Consider the following 17,593-nt stretch of genomic DNA (forward strand, 5'->3'; position numbering starts at 1 on the left):
AGGTCAAATCGTACGGGCCGTGACGTTTTTGTTTTTCGTTGCTTGGCAAGATGCGGGAGTATCTTACGCCTATTTGTGATGTTGATATGTTAGCTTTGCCTATGATAACCATTCTTACGAGTCACGAGTGATCGACCATGAGACTATTCTTACGTCTAAGATTACCAATATACTTCTCGAATATACGATTGGTAATACGACCTGACGGTGATAATGATACCAGGTTATAACATCATGTCGGTTCATATTAGGACTTGACGGTGATGTCCATTGTCATCATCGGTTCTAAAGAGAACCGGTGGTGATATTCTATCACCGCTGGTTTGGTTAAAAATAGCGGTGATGAGGCGTATGCAATGATACATTCTGCAGTAGTACTATGTCGAGGTTAGAACCGGAAAAAGAACAAACACATTTTAGGAGGGAGGGAAGAACACTTGTTTATGAATTCTACTTAAAAATTAAACATGCCTAGCTAATTGAAATTGTCGTTAATTGTTGCAACAACGTGAACGGGGAGCTAAATGTGAAAAGCTATGGACAGAGCAGCCGTGAGCATGGAAGAGATGGGGACGAGAAGGTCGGTGGCGGCTGAAGCGGCTCCCTCCGGCGCCGGCGAGGCTTCGGCTTTCTTCTCCGTGCTTCCCTCGCCGTCACCGCCGTCCTGATCATCAGTTAGTTTCATCAACCAAGCGAAAACCATTGGTCAGTGATTTCTGAAAGGTTGAACAAAGCTAATCGAAATCAAGCAGATCGTGTGCTCGTCATGGCAACCCTATGCATTGAAATGTTTGTTGCGTGATCGAAGGCTTCCGGCCTCCCTCTCGGATTTTGCGGTCAACGCATGACTACACGCAAAATGCGTCCATGTCACGCGAGACCAATGTCACATCATGCATGCTTCGCGTACCTTGGCTGCTGCCTCCGACGAGTCGCCGGCGGCCGCCGCGGCCGGAGCGTCACCTCCTCCTTCCTCCTCCTGCATGCACAAGAAGCCAAAGTCAAATCCCTTCGACATCTGCCTTAATTCACACGAACGATCGATGCATGGGTCATCGACATCTGTGAAATTAAGTGAGCGAACCGTCGTCTTGTCATCGCCGTCGGTCGAACCACCCTCTGCCGGTGCCGGTGCCGGCGCCCCCGCCGGTGATGGTCCGGCGGCCGCGTCGTCGTCCTCCGACGACGGCGCGGGTGCCGACGCGGTCGTCGTCTCTGCGGGTGCCGCTGCCTCCGTGTCGTGTTTCTTGGCGGCCTTGGAGGATTCAGGCGCTCCGGCTTCGGCGGATGTCTGGGTGGCTGCCGGCGCCGGCGCCGGCGCTGTCTTCCCCTGCATTATTACACATTGGCAATTGGCATTCATCAGGAGGAAGGCGCACCAAAGAAAGCCATGCAGCGCGTGCTCGTCGAGCTACGCCGGCGAGGAAGGCGTGCATACCCCGTCTTTCATGAGCCCGACGTCGTACACCGGCGTGAGGTCCGCCTGGAAGAGCCCGAAGTTGCGCTCGGCGACGGGGCCGGGCTTGAGGTTCTCGTTGAAGAGCGAGAAGATGTAGGTCTCGAAGGTGCGCTTGGGCATGAGCGGCGTGCCCGACCCGGCGCTGGCCTCGCCGATGAGGTAGCGGTTGTACTCTGCCGCGTCGGCGGCGCTGACGCCGACCTGCCCGTCCTCCGCCTTGGACGGCCACCCGGTCTCCCCCACCGCGATCGCCACGTCGCCGAACCCGAGCTTCTTCATCGCCGAGTACACCGAATCCAGCTGCGCCTCGAACATGCTGGTGTACGTGATGCCCGTGCCGGGGTCCGGCACGCCGGGGTTGGGCCGCGCCAGCGCGTACGCGAGCGTGTCGCCGTTGTACCCGAAGTACGGGTACGGGTTCACCATGAACGGCGACCTGGTCTGGCGGTGGAACTCGAGCATCGGCGCGAACACGGCGCGGTCGAAGCCGTCGCGGAACCGGCTGGCCGACGGCGGCTCGGAGACGGAGAGGATGCCCAGCGAGTGCGGCGTGGAGACGCGGATCTTGGGGTACCCCGCCGCGACGAGCGCGGCCTTGAGCGCGCGCATGGCGGGCACCAGGTTGTTGATGAGGGACTTGTCGGCCGTGGCCATGATCTCGTTCCCGACGGAGACGAGCGAGATGTCCGTGGCCGGGTAGTAGGGCGCGACGTTGGCGGACACCCACGCGGCGGCGCCGTCCTTGGTGGCGAGCTTGGGGATGTCGCCGTTGCCCGCGGTGACCATGAGCGCGATGCCCGTGCCGGCGAAGGCGCGGACCATGTCGGCATTGGTGTCGAACAGCTTCACGCGGTCGATGCGAGTGCGGTTGGCCAGGAACGACGCCACCTTGGCCGGCGGCGGGAGGTTGTCGCCCTTGGTGCCGTAGTTGACGCCGATGGCGGTGGCGTAGGGTGCTACGAGGAGGAGGAACACGGAGAGGACGGCGGCTGCGTGCCCGTGCCGCGACGGCGGCGCCATGGCGGTGGGCGGTGGGCGGCGGAGGAGTATGGCCGCGCCGGACTCCGGTCGAACAGCGAGCGGGTGGTGAGGGGCGTTCCGAGTTTAACTTCTGGCTGTGGTTACTATTCGCCAGCTAATTATGGCTAGGTTACTTTACTGGAAGTAAAATATTCCTTTCACGTCGGTACTTTCCCACAGGGAATATATATGGGCTGATTAGAGTTTAGAAGGGTGTTTTTGAATAACGCTTCTTTTTGACAATTGGATTTAGAAACAATAACTCACATTGCGTGTGGTTCCATTTTACACCCTCATTGTTGCCAAATTATAGACACGTGTAACCAAGAAAAACATAGACAGCAAACTTTTAATATCAATAATCAAGCGAAAACAAAATCTCCAGTGTCGTCAAACTTGATATCAATAATGCAAGTTTGGCACCAGAGTGAGTGATCAAGATCATTTCGGTCTAATACCTCTTACGACATCAAATCAGCACATGAGTCAAGGGGTAGTTTCATTTTCTTGTTTCCAAGAACGCCAAACACGAATGCCGCAAAATTAGAAATTTTTAACCATCCAATTTTAGTAGGTGGTTTTGCTGACGTGGAAGACATGTGGTAGCGAGGCCCAGACCCCTCTCTCTTTGACCTCCCCTCCCTCTTCTCTCCCCCCCTCCCTTTTCTCTCTCTTTCCTCTTCAGGCCGTCTGCCACAACGCCGATGGCCGGCTTGCTCCTCCGCCATCGCCGCTTCGGCAGCCGGCCATCACCGCCTACACAACCCCATCCTCCACCATCGCCTTCCCACGGCCACCGCGCGCACAGCTTGCTCCTCCGCGGCCATTCTGGAGGGGACGAAGGCGGGGATATTGGGTCCCTGCGGCCACTCCGGTGCCAGGCGTGGCAGGCGGTGGGAGGGGGCCTGGGGAGGCGGCGGGTCCCGTGGCCACACTGGCACCGGGCGCGCGGCCAGTGGGAGGCAGCTACGGAGGCGGAGGCAAGGGCCGCGAGGCCCCACGGCCACTCCAGCGGCCGGGCGCGGCGCGAGCGGCAGGGCCAGCGGCCCCTCCAGTGCCGGGCCCCGCGACCGGCTGGGGGCAGCTGGGGAGGCGGAGGCAAGGGCGGCGAGGCCCCATGGCCACTCCAGGGGCGGGCGCAGTTGGCTGCTGGAGATGTCCGGGGGAGCAGCGAAGGCAGGGGCGGTGATGGCGAGGCCCCACGGCCACTCTGGCGGCGGGTGTGGCAGGCCGCTGGAGGTGTTCGGGGGAGGGGCGGGGGCGGGGGCGGCGATAGCGAGGCCCCGCGGCCAGTCCAGCGGCGGGCGTGGCAGGAGGTGCCCGGTGAGGGGCGGCGAGATGGAGAGAAGAGAGGGAAGAGAGAGGAGGGATAGGGAGAGAAGAGAGAGAGAGAGGAGGATAGAGAGAAGAGAGAGGGTTCTGGTAGGTGGGCCCCACCGCCACATGTCATCCACGTCAGCGGAACCCATCAGACCCGTCGGATAGCCAAATATGAACGGTTTTAAGTGTTGGATGACCAAAGATTTCTTATTTTGCTATTTGATGGCCAAAATCAAACCGAGATGACAGTTTAATGGCTAAAAATGAATTTTACCCTGTGCTATGCAAGAAGAGAGGCCAAACCCACACATTTCTTAGGTACAAAACTTGAAGCTTACAATTTGAAGTTCAATATAATAATATTTTTTTATTTCGATTTTTTTTAATATAGAACTTTTGCTATACATTTAGATATACGCTATGTCTAGAGATATTAAAAAATTATGTATCTAGAAAAATTAAAATAACCTATAATTTGGAATAGAGGGAGTAGGAGCTTTTTCTCAAGACTAGTATGACTTTTCTATTGCTGATATGCTAATGTTTTTTTTCTCCATTTCCATTTTTGGGTTTTCTGTTGGATCTATCCATATGGTCTTTGCTTTCGCTGTTCTGATTTACTGATACTTGGTGGCATTTTACTTTCGGGTTATTATTTAGTCCTCACTCTTCACATACGCAGATAAACTGCTAATGCTAATATGTTATGACTGACATGATGAATATATAATGCCACAACTCCACTAAAATGCACGCAGCCGATGATGTAAACAAACCAAATCCTTCTCTATGCGCGTAAAGAGACCAAATGCTGGTACTGTGGAGCTGCATCCTGGGTGTCATTGTCCTCTACATCGTTACTAGAGATTCATCGTTGTCAACTAACATCAGAAGCCCTTTCCTTGATGCTCCTGATGTGCTATTTTACTCCCTTGTATTAAGTTACTATTACTACGTACAGATCTATTTCAGCTTTCTTTGCGTTGGAATTATTGCAAAAATGGATTTTACAGATGTATACAGAAGTGGTGCTCTAGTGAGAATTTCGTTCATTTCCCAACTTTCTTATAGCAGCTCTGCAGGTACCTTTTTGCCCTGTAACATGGATCAGCTGCTCCATAGCTTAAGGAAACCCGACCGGTTGCGGCTCGGCACCAAGTGCTCTAGAATGAGGTCCCGTTTAGATCGCAAATATTTATAATTTTTGGTACTTTTTGGTACTGTAGTATTTTCGTTTGTATTTGACAAATTTTATCTAATCATGGACTAACTAGGCTTAAAAGATTCGTCTCGTGATGTACAATTAAACTGTGCAATTAGTTATTTTTTTTACATACATTTACTGCTCCATGCATGTGTCCCAAAATTGATGTGATGGAGAGAGAGTGTAAAAATTTGGAAGTTGGAAGGGATTTAAACAAGGCCTAAGATCTGCCAAGTTTCAAAGGCATGTTTGGTTCAGAGGCATAAGGCACCTAGCCAAAATTTGACCATAATACGGATCTTGTTTTCTCTTGGTCGATGCGCAAGTCTGGTTACATTTGCAAGATTTGGCCATGCCCAAGTCGACTGCAAGCTGTGGCCGAGCTTGGCTCAAGCTTCAGAAAGGACAGACAATGAAGCTGGCAAACGAAAGATAGTCGGTCAGCAAGTTATTCATGGAAAAATGCTACTCATATGATGACGTGAAAAACAAGTACTGAAAAAGTCAATGAGGGAATTATGGGAAATTGGGAATGCAAGGGGTGGGCATGGCCTATCCTCTGCCCCAGTTTGCAGGCCGAAAACGGAGGCAAAGATGGGATTACCATTTTGCACATAACCCCCTCAATCCGAGCGCACTTCGCCGCACATTGTCCCCTTCGCTTCTGAGAACAAAAGAAAATTCTCACCAAGGCGGCGCGACGCCGGCGGCCGTGCGTGAAGCTGCGGAGGTGCGGCCGCTGTTGGAAACCGGTGGAAATGCCGCCCTACCTCGTCTACGGCGCGGGGAACGCCCTGAGGCGCGTTCGCTGATGGCCCGCGCGGCGAGGAATGGCGCCGCGGCCGCGCTGCTCTCGCCGCCGCCGAGTTTCTCCTCTCCCTCCTCCGCCGGGCTCCTGCCGCGGGCCCGTGACCTCCTCGGAAGGGCGAAGGAATCAGCCTTGTCTGGGACGCCCCGGGAGCGCGCGCACGGCTCTGTTATGGCCTGCCTGTTCAGAGCCCGTGGCTTCCACGGCGCGCGCGGGGCGTTCGACGGAACGCCTACGAGGAGCCTGCCGGCGTGGACGGCGATCATCTCCGGCTGTGCGCGCGGAGGCAGGCACGCGGACGGCATGCGCGCGTTCGCGGAGATGCTGGGCGGAGGCGGCGCGGCCGCGCCCAACGCCTTCGTCCTCGCGGGTGTCCTCCGGTGCTGCGCGGGGCTCGGCGACGTGGAGTCCGGCAGGCGCGTGCACGGGTGGATGCTGCGGAGCGGCGTGCGCCAGGACGTGGTGCTCTGCAACGCGGTCCTCGACATGTACGCCAAGTGCGGCCACCACGACCGCGCCAGGCGGGCGTTCGGGGCGATGGCGGAGAAGGACGCAGTCTCCTGGAACATCGTGCTCAGTGCGTGTCTGCAGGGCGGGGACGTTCTGGGGGCCATGCGGTTGTTCGATCAGTCGCCGTTGCGGGACATTTCGAGCTGGAACACGATCATCAGCGGCCTTATGCGGAACGGGCGTGCTGCTGAGGCGTTGGATCGTCTGCAGCTAATGGTGCGAGCTGGGGTTGTATTCAATCACTATACGTACTCCACAGCGTTTTCCTTGGCCGGGATGCTGTCATTGATGGACCTGGGCCGGCAGCTCCATGGTCGTGTAGTGATGGCTGCGCTGGAGGACGACGCATTTGTCTGCAGCTCTCTCATGGATATGTACTGCAAATGTGGTGAAATGAAGGCTGCTTTGTCAATCTTTGATCGCTGGTCGCGGTCCACAGGAGACGTGAAATTTGCATGGAGCACGATGGTCGCCGGGTATGTCCAGAATGGCAGGGAGGAGGAAGCTATTGAGTTCTTCCGCAGGATGCAACGTGAAGGAGTTCCTGCGGAGCCGTTCATTCTCACCAGTGTAGCTGCAGCGTGTGCAAATGCAGGAATGGTTGAGCAAGGCAGGCAAGTGCACGGACTTGTCGAGAGGCTGGGCCACAGATTTGACACGCCATTGGCATCTGCCATTGTTGACATGTATTCAAAGTGTGGCAGCCTTGAGGATGCTTGCAGGATATTCGACAGCGTTGAGGCCAAGAACGTTACTCTCTGGACTACAATGATTTGCTCATATGCATCCTACGGGCAAGGAGCAATGTCTATAGAGATCTTCAACAGAATGGAAGAGGAAAAGATTACACCAAATGAGATAACCCTTGTCGCTGTTCTGTCAGCTTGTAGCCATAGTGGATTGGTCAGTGAAGGAGATCACTACTTCAAGCTTATGCAAGAAGAGTATGGAATTGTTCCAGGTACTGAGCACTACAATTGCATGGTTGATCTTTATGGTCGAGCTGGACTACTTGACAAGGCAAAGAATTTCATTGAGGAAAATAACATCAGCCATGAAGCTATTGTTTGGAAGACATTGCTGTCAGCCTGTCGACTTCACAAGCACATGGAGTATGCAGAATTGGCTTCTGAAAAGTTGGTTCAACTAGGACAATGTGATGATGGATCATATGTTCTGATGTCTAACATGTATGCCACCAACAGCAAATGGCTTGACACTTTGAAGCTTAGAAGTTCAATGCAAAAAAGGAAAGTCAGGAAGCAGCCAGGCCAATCTTGGATCCATCTGAAGAATGCTGTGCATACATTTATTGCAGGGGACATGGCACACCCGAGATCGGTTGAAATTTATGCTTACTTGGAGAAGCTGATGGAGAGGCTGAAGGAAATGGGGTACACAAGTAGAACTGATCTTGTGGTACATGATGTTGAGGAAGAACAGAGAGAAACAACTCTGAAGTTCCATAGTGAGAGGCTTGCCATTGCATTTGGGATCATCAGCACCCCGATTGGGATGCCACTTCGAATCTTCAAGAATCTGCGTGTTTGCGAGGACTGCCATGAGGCAATCAAGTATATAAGCCGAGCCGTGGATCGCGAGATAGTTGTTCGAGACTTGTATCGGTTTCATCATTTCAAGTCTGGTAGTTGCTCTTGTGAAGATTTCTGGTGAAGGTTTTGCTCTAATTATTCTGGTGACAAATTTTAGGCTGTACTTTATCTGCACTTGTGCGCAACTCGTAGAGCTAGCAATTGACAAAAGGAGCAAAGTTTGATTAATAGTGCATGCCTTTAAGATATCTCGTGAGTCATGATATCTACATCTTCAGCTAGCTGCCTAGCTCGATATAAGATTTTGCTGAGAGCTTCGGTGCACCATCATTCGCCGAAGGGGCAGGTCTGTATTGTTTCTGAACATTTGAGTTCTCCTCGCTTTGTGTGGATCACTTGCTTATCTGGCTTGATTTCCATTTCAACAATTACCTGTTTTGTTACCTTTTGTTTTGTCCAGCTGTGTCCACTTTACATGTCGAGCTTTCCTTGCACCAAGCTATTTGTCATGGACCCAGATGACTTAGTTGCTTGCTACAGCTACAGGGCGTGTCTAGCTGTCTTCTTGAGCCATTATGTTGTCAGCATGCCTCTGTTCACCTTTTGTGGGGCTATAGAGTAAGTCTTGCCGTCTTGCTGCCACTCATTTAGATTTGAAATTTTGCAGCCAGAAAGAGCTTGAGAGACAGAGGGCAGAAACTTAAGAGGATCAGAGGTTGTGATCACGACAAGGCTGCTCAGGTAACAAGGCTCTTGACAAGATTGAGGTTGCACAGTTTGGATGACGGGCTCAGATTTTCTGGATCGAATAGCGCAATGGCCTTTCGCTTTCGTTTTCAGCCATCAGAGAAGGAAACTGGCTTGCTTCTGGAAACACTGAGGTTCAAGCTGGTATGCTATCTTCGCAGCGACTGCTTCAAGCTCTTCAATAACTTTGTAGCACCGCGGCTATTTGCCTTGTGATTTTTCTCATGCAGGGAGATGCTCACCAGCTAAAGGGGAACCTCCTACCGTCTGGGGGAAATCAAAAGGTAAGAGCTTGAAGCTCATCTGGATGAACTGAAGCTGCTCGATCCGTTGCATCATCAGTGGGCTCGATCTGGATGAGCTGAATGAAGCTTAGCCCAGCACTAGCGATGTACTAGTATCTACTGTATGATGTACCTAGGGGTGAATACGTTGTATGAACCATGTCCCCGACTTTTCTCTAATGCTGTATGAGTCCAAGAATTGAAGTGCACGTGCGATTAAAATCATCGTGTGAATTTGTGTGTACGTGTGTATTGACGGAGGAATGGACTGGAAATGTGCGGCAGCCCGGTTAGGCTACGCGCCCGTCTCTCATCTCTCTGACAGTGTTGGGCTGGGCCGGGTTGGCCTGGGGACTCCGACCCAGACGGACGCGTGGTACAGCCCAGTCGACGAGCCGTCAGAAGGGGCCCGCACTTTCCTTATGGGGCAGGTTCGAACGCAGACCAGATTAGGAACTTCTAGTCCTAGTTGATGAAGATCGATGATCTGAAAGTCGATGAACGGCCTCCGGTCGTAGTCGTCGGTCTTTCGACTCCTCCAGGCTCTAATTGATCGTGTTTAAGCTAACTGCTACTCCCTCCATTTTTATTTATATATTATATTAGATTTGTCTTAAACTTAGCTAATTTTGATAAAATATAGTAATATCTGTACTATCCAATTTATACACTATCGACGTATATTTCATAGTGGATTTAATAAAATAAATTTGATATTATAATAATATTATTATTATTTTCTATAAATTTGGTCAAAGTTGGTAAAATTTAAGTTAAGATAAATCTAATACGATATGTAAATAAAATAGAGAAAGTAAATTAACTGATTAGGGTTAGGGTTACAGAGGGTATTCCCCATCTCATATTTATAGCACTGTAGAGCACGGGCACACTCCTAGTTAGTTACGTTAGGTGCATCTTCTCATCACGGCGCGAAACTGATTTGTATCATATCTTTTTATAAGTGGACTTATTTGAGAAAAAAAATCTTGGTTAGTCAAGTTGGGGATGAGTTGGGTCCAACCCATATAGTGTTTGGTTAGTGGGAGGGGTTCAATCTAATTTTTTGTTTGGTTAGACGGATTTGGAGGGATGGTATACATGCTGATTTCACACGTTAGCATCCGTATAACCCACCTGTCATCCTCTTTTGTTTTTTATTTTTTTCGTGTGCTCATTCCCTTCCTAGAGCCTCCTCTGGCTCATCCCTTTGCTGGAGCCGCCTGAGATCCATTCTCCTCCACCAGCCGCACAGGCTCCTCGCCGCCCCCGCCGCGCGCGCTCACCCGGCCAGCCGCCGCGAGCGCCGCGTAATGCCGACCACGCCGTACGTCGCCGCCACTGGCCGCGAGCTCGTGCTGGCCGCGAGCTCCCACTAGCCCCGCCGCGTGCCTCGCCTGCTCGCTCATGCCGGCCGCACGAGAGACGGAACTGGGACGGCATCGAAGTGGCTCGGGGTGGTCCCCTCGATTTGGGCGGACCACTCCGACCCGCATTATAGAGGAATATTTCTTTTCAGGGATGGATTCAATTCACCTCGTTTTTAAACCAAACACCTCCAAAAACAGATTCGATCTAATCCAACCCACTTGAACTCTTGAACCAAACACATGCCAAGGTCACAAGATTCTAACCGTGAGAACCAGATCGAGGCGTTCCGCCGGTATGCCGGCGGTGGCCAGCAGGCGGAGTGCACAGGCTCCTGTCTATCCATCTCCGGCCTGCATCATCAGGTTCCCAGCCTCCTGGTACTACTTTCTACCCCTTCCTCTCCTCTGTCTTGTTAACTACTTTGGTAGATCCAGATGGGGCATTGGATTTTTGCAGGTTGTGTCAACAAAAATTACATGCAACTTTTTATCTATTCTTTTTATCTATATTTTTGTTGTTAGCCTAATAATTTACATGTAACTTTTTATTTGTTGTTTTCTCTATATTTTAGTTGTCAGGCTAAAAAATCGCGTGTAACTTTTTTATTTATTGTTATATCTTTTGACCTTTGTTTGTACTTTAGCTGGCACGAACAAGGCTGGAACGACTGCCAGAAATGTAAGCCCGTAAAAATCAATCCATTCAACATGCCCCAGACATAACAAACAACTAATAGGCCCACAGATAACAAACTAGCCATACCGGATCCGCAACGAAGAATATAGATAATCGTCCCCACAGCATCTGTGTCCTGTGGGCCTGATAACATCCATCCAACAAAAGCGAGCCGGTAGATGATTGATAGATAACAATATCCCAGTGGATTCATGTGGAGACATTATCCTTCCAACAATAAGTTGAAAACAACAAAGTTTGCATTTATTTGCTCTAAGCATTGGCACAGTATGATTGCTTACCGCCTCGTGCCATCCTACAGATGTAAACGTATAACAAACCGGCATGGAATATACTACCACCGCGCGAACAATGAAGCCGTCCGTCCAACGTGGCGCACATCATCACGCGGCTACACCAAACACTGCTCTTCTCAACTAACTTTTTTTTTTAACGAACCATGCAGAAAAGCTGCCGATTATATTAAAAAGGAGGAACAAGACTGGGCGCCACAACAAGCAACAACAACACCACCAGCCAAACACGACTGCACAACTCCTCTCGAATTCGACTCAACGACAACCGATTCAATTGCGACATCAACGCAATTGCGCAACTCAACTCGACTCCACCCAACATCACCATGCCGCACCACCACTACCTAAGAAGAAGCCGACAAGCAGCCCACCTAAGAAGAAGCCGACAAGCAATCGCAAGCTCTGTCGTCCCCAACGATGTTCCATGCCAACCAGCCGATGCCATGCAGAACTGGCCGCTGCACTCCGCTGCAAGCTAAGTAGCCACGAACTGACTTTTACTGCAGTGGTATGCTGCTGCTGATGACACAGCACAGGCACAGCAAACACCAACTAGAGCTTTGATGAATTGCCCCCGATGTTGATCACGAAGCGGTATCGGACGTCGTTGCGCGCCATCCGTGCCAGCGCCTCGTTGATCCTGTCCGTCGAGACGAGCTCGATGTCGCAGGTGATGTTGTGCTCGCCGCACAGGTCCAGCATCTCCTGCGTCTCCTTCAGCCCTCCCGTCATGCTCCCACTCACGGTCCTCTTCCCTGCAGGCATCATGAGAAAACCACCAAAATTTAGTTGTGTCACTACACCTATACGAAGCTCACCAAATAAGATAGATGAACGAAATGCTCACCAAATATGAGAGGGAAAGAAGGAAGCTCGACGGGCTGGTCCGGCGCCGCGACGAGCACTAGCTTGCCGTTCACCTTAAGCAGCTCCAAGATTGGACCCAGCGAATGCTTGGCCGAGACAGTGTCGATGATGTAGTCGAGGCTTCTGGTCATGGCCTGCATCTGTTTCTGGTTGGTGCTGACAATGAAGTCGTCGGCCTTGAGGCGCTCCCTGGCCTCCCGCTCCTTGGCCGGCGACGTGCTGATGACGGCGACGCGGAGGCCGAACGCCTTGCCGAACTTGACCGCGACGTGGCCGAGCCCGCCCAGCCCGACGACGCCGAGGCTCCCGCCGGACCGCAGCATGCCGTGCCGCTTCATCGGGCTGTACACCGTGATGCCCGCGCACAGCAGCGGCGCCGCCGCGTCCAGCGGCAGGTTGTCCGGGATCCGCACCACGAAGCGCTTGTCCGCCACGAGCACGCTCGAGTAGCCGCCGTACGTGACGGTGCCGTCCCAGAAGACGCCGTTGTAGGTGAGCGTGACCTTGTCACAGTAGTTCTCCTCGGAGCGGCGGCAGTGCTCGCAGTCGAGGCACGACGCGGAGATGCACCCCACGCCGACACGGTCGCCGACCTCGAAGCCGGAGACGTTGGCGCCGACCTTGGTGACGACGCCGGTGATCTCGTGGCCGGGGACGACGGGGTACATGGTGATGCCCCAGTCGTTTTGGATGAAATGGAGATCGGTGTGGCACATGCCGCAGTACTGCACCTTGATAGTCACGTCGTCCACGCCATTCTCCCTGCCGAACAGTACCACAGAAACTGGTGTAGTTGAATTGAATATCCTGTGCCATTGTATACGTGGATAAGCATACCTTCTCTTGAAGATGAAGGGCTCAACCTTGCCGGATCCTTCGTCCATGGCCGCCCACCCGGTCACGGTCTGAGTGTGGTTTGGTGTCACCTCCATGACTCTGGTCTGCGTTGTTCTGAAGGAGCGAGAGAGGCGGACAGAGAAAGAGCTAGCTTCTTGAGATGGCTGTGGCTAAAGCTTCAGTAGCCACGAGTTATTTAAAGGTCGAAGCACGCGGGTGACGGGTGATCTGCCGCTTTCTTCTTAGTGCCTTAATTAATCTCGAGCTTTTTATGACATATAATCTACATTATGAGTAGTCGTTGCATAACGTAACAATTTCCATGTCATTGCACTACGCGGCCGGGTGTCTCTTTGTAGGTTGTTGCCACGTTATTTTCAACAAAAATTAGAGCTAGTACACTTGAGCATGCTTGACTGACTAGCTAGTACACAATAAGAAAACTGTGAACAAATCAATCGAAAAGACCATGAAAGTGGGCTGATGGTCTCATGTCTCGCAACTTTCATTATATGTGAAGAAGCTAGACCAACAAAAAGAATTGATCGCCGGCCACCGAACCAAGTCAGGCCCTTCAGTTTGTTAATGGAACAGGCGTCAGCGGCCGGTCACCAGTGGGAAGGAAAGCTACGAACGAGACTGACCTGACCTTGACTTGAGTGACCATGGCCACACGGTTTGGCTCGGTCAGAACTCAGCGGGGACACACAAATGGGTACGCGTACGTGGATCCAAACTATTAGAAGAAACTCGGTAACCTCCGTGGTCCTCGGTCTTGATTAAGACATGTACAGCTGACTCTCGGAGTAGTTCCGGTCACAAGTTCTTAGTCATTTACATGTCTTTTCCCCGTTGATTTCAGATGAGTTGAACATTGACTGCGAGTTCGACGCGGTGGTCATTTAGGTACAAACGTAGCAGTTACCAATGAGCTAGCGGAGTTTTCCGATTTACTCCCGCTGTTTTAAATTGTAGGTTGTTTTAACAAATTTAGATGTATAATTTTTCTATGAATCTAGACACAATGTATATCTATATACATTGTAAAATTTATGCATTTAGATTTGCCAAAACGATAATCTATATTTTAAAACGAAGGAAGTAATTATTGTTCGTGACTTCGCTTATTTTTTCTTACCACGTCTTGATCGGATTTTCACAGCTTGTTACTTTCTCACTTATGAACGAACTAGTGAGTACTGACTACATGAACTGAACATTTAGCTTTAGTTTATAGACTTTAAAGCTTGTTTATAAACTTTTGAGCAATGTCAGTCTGTCTCAGATTAATACCATTGGATTGCACGTGTTGGGGATCGCTAAATATTTTGCTATCAATCCTTAGAAGCCTAGAGGATACCGTAAGACATAACCTTCACGAGTGCAGCTACTCCTGTTATGTGTTAGTTTGCTGTCCGCAGGTTCAATGTTCGCTCCATAAGCGATAACTATTATGCCTGCCGCCGCTGCCGATCTTCTCCTCTAAGATCGATAGTTATTGGAGCCTCGGAAGTTAAAATCCTAACCCCGCCGACCTGAATCACCACCCCAACCGCCGGCCGTGCCATCAACCGCTCCTCCTACCTCCCACCCCTCGCCGACGGCCGCTCCTCCGTCCGGTCCCAGTCCGAGCGAGCGGCGGAGAAGAAAATCGTGCGGCTCACAGCTCAAACACCGGAGTCCCCGGAAGAAATGGGCTTCCGGAAGCAAGCTAGATAGCTTTGGCGGCTCCTTGTTTGCTGGCAGATCAACGAACGACCTTCAACGACTCGGCCCAATTCGATCCACATCTGTCGTATGCACTTTTACGCCCATCTGTGTTCAGCAAACCGGCCCACTCGTGGCCTGGTTCCCACGCCGTTTCGTGTTATTGTCGCCAAAGCGATAACTAACCCCACCATCGGTTCGAACCGCCGTCCGAATCAGTTGCGCCTCGCCGTCGCCTCGCCGGCGACGAAGCGTCCCCAGCCCCGTTCCGCTCCCGCCGAAGCCTCGCCCGGTCGAGAGGCATCGCCCTCACCCTCTTCCCCGCCCTCCGCTGGTGCTGGGCTTGCGCGGCGCGGGGATCCGTCCGCGCTGACCTAGATCGGCCCTCTCTGTCGGTGAGTAATCCAAGCTTGCTCTGACGGTAGGGGTTTGGTTTAGTCCTGGAAGTTCCGAATCTTCTCGTTCTTGCTCCCTGTTCAGTTAGTTGTGGATGAGTGACCTGCGTGATGCCCTAGAAATCCAGTTCATTCCTGCACGGCTTGATTAGGCTATTCCTCCTCGTCTGCAGTTTATTTCCTAGAAAACTTGGGGGTGGGGGTGGGGGGGGGGGGGTTCAACTTTTTAATGTTCAGCATCGAATTGACTGAAGCGGAGCTGAGACGATAGAGATCAGTCGGCTCTTGTTGCGATTTGGGGGGATTTAGAGGTCGGTTGGTCTTTTTCGTGGCACATGTTTCAGCACTGCTACCTTTGCTGAATCATGAGAACCTAGTATTGGCTGGCTTTGTGAATACCTCATCTATTTATTTTTGGGTACTTATATGCTGGTCCTTTTGTTGAACCAAGCTTAGAATGATCCTTGTTTTGGCGGTAGAAAGTAGCTGTATCGAAGTCACAACATGGAATTTTATCGGGATTACAGCATCACACTTACTTATGGACATGGCATGATGGTGTTTGTTTAGGATCCCAAACATTTGAAATCCAACTCCACCATGATGGGCAGTTCTCATTTAATTTCCACTTATCCATGGTGGCAGTAGATGAACACTCTTTCCACATAATGAAGATTTAGTCATGAAACCGTGCTGCCACTTAATCATTCCCGGCTGCCCCAAAAGCAGACTTGCTTGCTAATCTGCATCTCTGCAAGTGCTGCCGAAGGGCGTCCTGCCACCTTCCACCAAAGCACCACCTCAAGTTTGACAACCTCAGCAAGGACTGGAGATTCATCCATAGATTTCTTTTGTTGGCAAGAAAGCCTTAACTAATTGGACTGATTTCACTTTAACTTAATTTTGTTTGGGGTTATCTACTGTGAACAATGAAGTCCAAATCACTCTTTTATACTCTTCTGTCTAATTAGTGCAAAAAACTGTGTAAGTTATTTGAAGGAATTTTCTTTTTAGTCATGGATTCATGTACTGTCAATGCTCTAATGAAATCCATCCATTTGATTTGGTCATCACCTCCATGCATTGTTTTCTTTTGAGATCCTGATGGATTTCATCATAGTGCTGAGGCCTTATGTTCTAAGAGTTAACATGACGTTGTCTTTCTACATTAAACACATTATTGGATGACAGTTTAACCCATGATCTTGATCACATATCTTAAGTTAGCATGATCTTGACTGTCTGTCCAAAATGAAGAGTTACCATGCGGCTAACTGTTACAGAGTTAGCTTGTCTATCCATGTTGAAAACCTCGACTGTAGATCCAAGTGTTCTTCCTTTTGATTGTGATATGCTGTAAGTAGGAAAAGGTTGAACTATTGTACTTCTGTCCTGAATCTAGCTGATTTGAGAGATAAGCACTTATTGTCTGTTTATGTAGTCCATCTTTCCTAAGATTTCTTCAAGACTTCAGTTGTAAAAGTTGCTTGTGATAATGAAATATATTTTTCCCTAGCAGCTCTAGTTTGCTTCGAGAGTACAAATTTGGTGCCCTTGCAAGATGGACGTTATTAGTGCACTTCTTGTCTGTTTATGTAGGCAATCTTTCCTAAGAATTTTTCAAAGTTTCAGTTGTAAGGTTTGGTTTTGATAATGAACTGTATTTTTTGCCTAGCAGCTGTAGTTTGCATACCTTTTGTTTGAGAGTACAAATTTGGTGCCCTTGCAAAATGAGTTTACAGTTGTGGCACCTTCTGCTACAAATAGGCTGCTCATGCTGTGTGATCACAACCATTTACAGTTGTGTTTTGCTTTCTGTTAATCATTTATATTTTGCTAATCAAGTTTTGGGATATAACCGTTTTATTCTTGTTTCCAGGTTTCGTCTCAATGGGGTTATTCAGGGGCAGCTTTACTCTCTTGGTGGGAATGGGATGCGGTGTCTATATAGCTCAGAACTACAACGTTCCAAACGTCAAGAAGCTGTTCAACACCTATGTTTTCCTGGCAAAGCACATCGAGGAAACCTACCGGAAGCCGAAGAAAGACGATGATTGATCCTTCTACATTGGTCTTCTCTGCTATGCCCTGGGAAAGTGAAGTACAGCTAACGTGATACGGAACATTTTTGAATTGGCGAGGGCAGTTTTGGTGATCGACAGGTTATGGACTATGGTGTATTATCTTGGTTAGTTGTGGCATTGAGTTCCTGTAAAAAATTTTGGTCTGTTTAGACCATGAAACGAGCACTCCCCTTCGGTCATGTTCCTGTGCCGGGGAAATACACTGAACTCTGCAGTTGAAGTGTGGCGTTGGATAATCTCGCATCCTAACATGGGATGCACTGATATGTTTAGATTTGCTTTGTTTTCTTAAATTGTAGTTTTCCTGGACCTGTCACTCAAAATAGAGGGAATGTTCGTTTGCTCCTAAAATGACTCTTTTGCCCGCCCACCATCTAGAGTAAGAAAAATCAGCCGAACTCAGACAAACCGAGCAGAAGTTCATGAGACTTTTGG

At 50.3% G+C, this 17,593-nt stretch overlaps 4 protein-coding genes across 6 annotated transcripts; 2 read left to right on the forward strand and 2 right to left on the reverse strand.

Annotated features, from left to right (window-relative positions):
• Window positions 1-480: 480 nt before the first annotated feature.
• Window positions 481-2,479, reverse strand: LOC112883292 (glucan endo-1,3-beta-glucosidase-like). Its single transcript, XM_025948575.1, has 4 exons — window positions 1,439-2,479; window positions 1,085-1,330; window positions 911-979; window positions 481-631 (listed from the first exon to the last, which is right to left on the reverse strand). The coding sequence occupies exons 1-4, from the start codon at window positions 2,477-2,479 to the stop codon at window positions 521-523; spliced, it is 1,467 nt and encodes a 488-aa protein (XP_025804360.1). The 3' UTR covers window positions 481-520.
• A 3,174-nt stretch (window positions 2,480-5,653) lies between these two features.
• LOC112879735 (pentatricopeptide repeat-containing protein At2g03880, mitochondrial-like) lies at window positions 5,654-9,114 on the forward strand. 3 transcript variants are annotated; one of them, XM_025944112.1, is made up of 3 exons: window positions 5,654-8,615; window positions 8,715-8,765; window positions 8,852-9,114. In XM_025944112.1, the coding sequence occupies exon 1, from the start codon at window positions 5,815-5,817 to the stop codon at window positions 7,993-7,995; it is 2,181 nt and encodes a 726-aa protein (XP_025799897.1). In that variant the 5' UTR covers window positions 5,654-5,814; the 3' UTR covers window positions 7,996-8,615; window positions 8,715-8,765; window positions 8,852-9,114. The 3 variants fall into 3 exon arrangements, with proteins under 3 accessions (XP_025799897.1, XP_025799896.1, XP_025799894.1); XM_025944111.1 differs by having other exon boundaries at window positions 5,654-8,220; window positions 8,335-8,765; XM_025944109.1 differs by having other exon boundaries at window positions 5,654-8,220; window positions 8,542-8,765.
• Window positions 9,115-11,393: 2,279 nt separating this feature from the next.
• On the reverse strand, window positions 11,394-13,128 carry LOC112881767 (probable cinnamyl alcohol dehydrogenase 6). Its single transcript, XM_025946627.1, has 3 exons — window positions 12,973-13,128; window positions 12,116-12,897; window positions 11,394-12,023 (listed from the first exon to the last, which is right to left on the reverse strand). Exons 1-3 carry the CDS (start codon window positions 13,065-13,067, stop codon window positions 11,821-11,823), a joined length of 1,080 nt encoding a protein of 359 aa, XP_025802412.1. The 5' UTR covers window positions 13,068-13,128; the 3' UTR covers window positions 11,394-11,820.
• Window positions 13,129-16,956: 3,828 nt separating this feature from the next.
• On the forward strand, window positions 16,957-17,481 carry LOC112881562. The gene has a single exon (XM_025946306.1). It carries the CDS (start codon window positions 16,965-16,967, stop codon window positions 17,130-17,132), a length of 168 nt encoding a protein of 55 aa, XP_025802091.1. The 5' UTR covers window positions 16,957-16,964; the 3' UTR covers window positions 17,133-17,481.
• The last annotated feature ends 112 nt before the right edge of the window (window positions 17,482-17,593 follow it).

This window comes from Panicum hallii, chromosome 2 (genome assembly GCF_002211085.1).
Source record: "Panicum hallii strain FIL2 chromosome 2, PHallii_v3.1, whole genome shotgun sequence".
In the NCBI taxonomy this organism is placed as follows: Eukaryota; Viridiplantae; Streptophyta; class Magnoliopsida; order Poales; family Poaceae; genus Panicum; species Panicum hallii.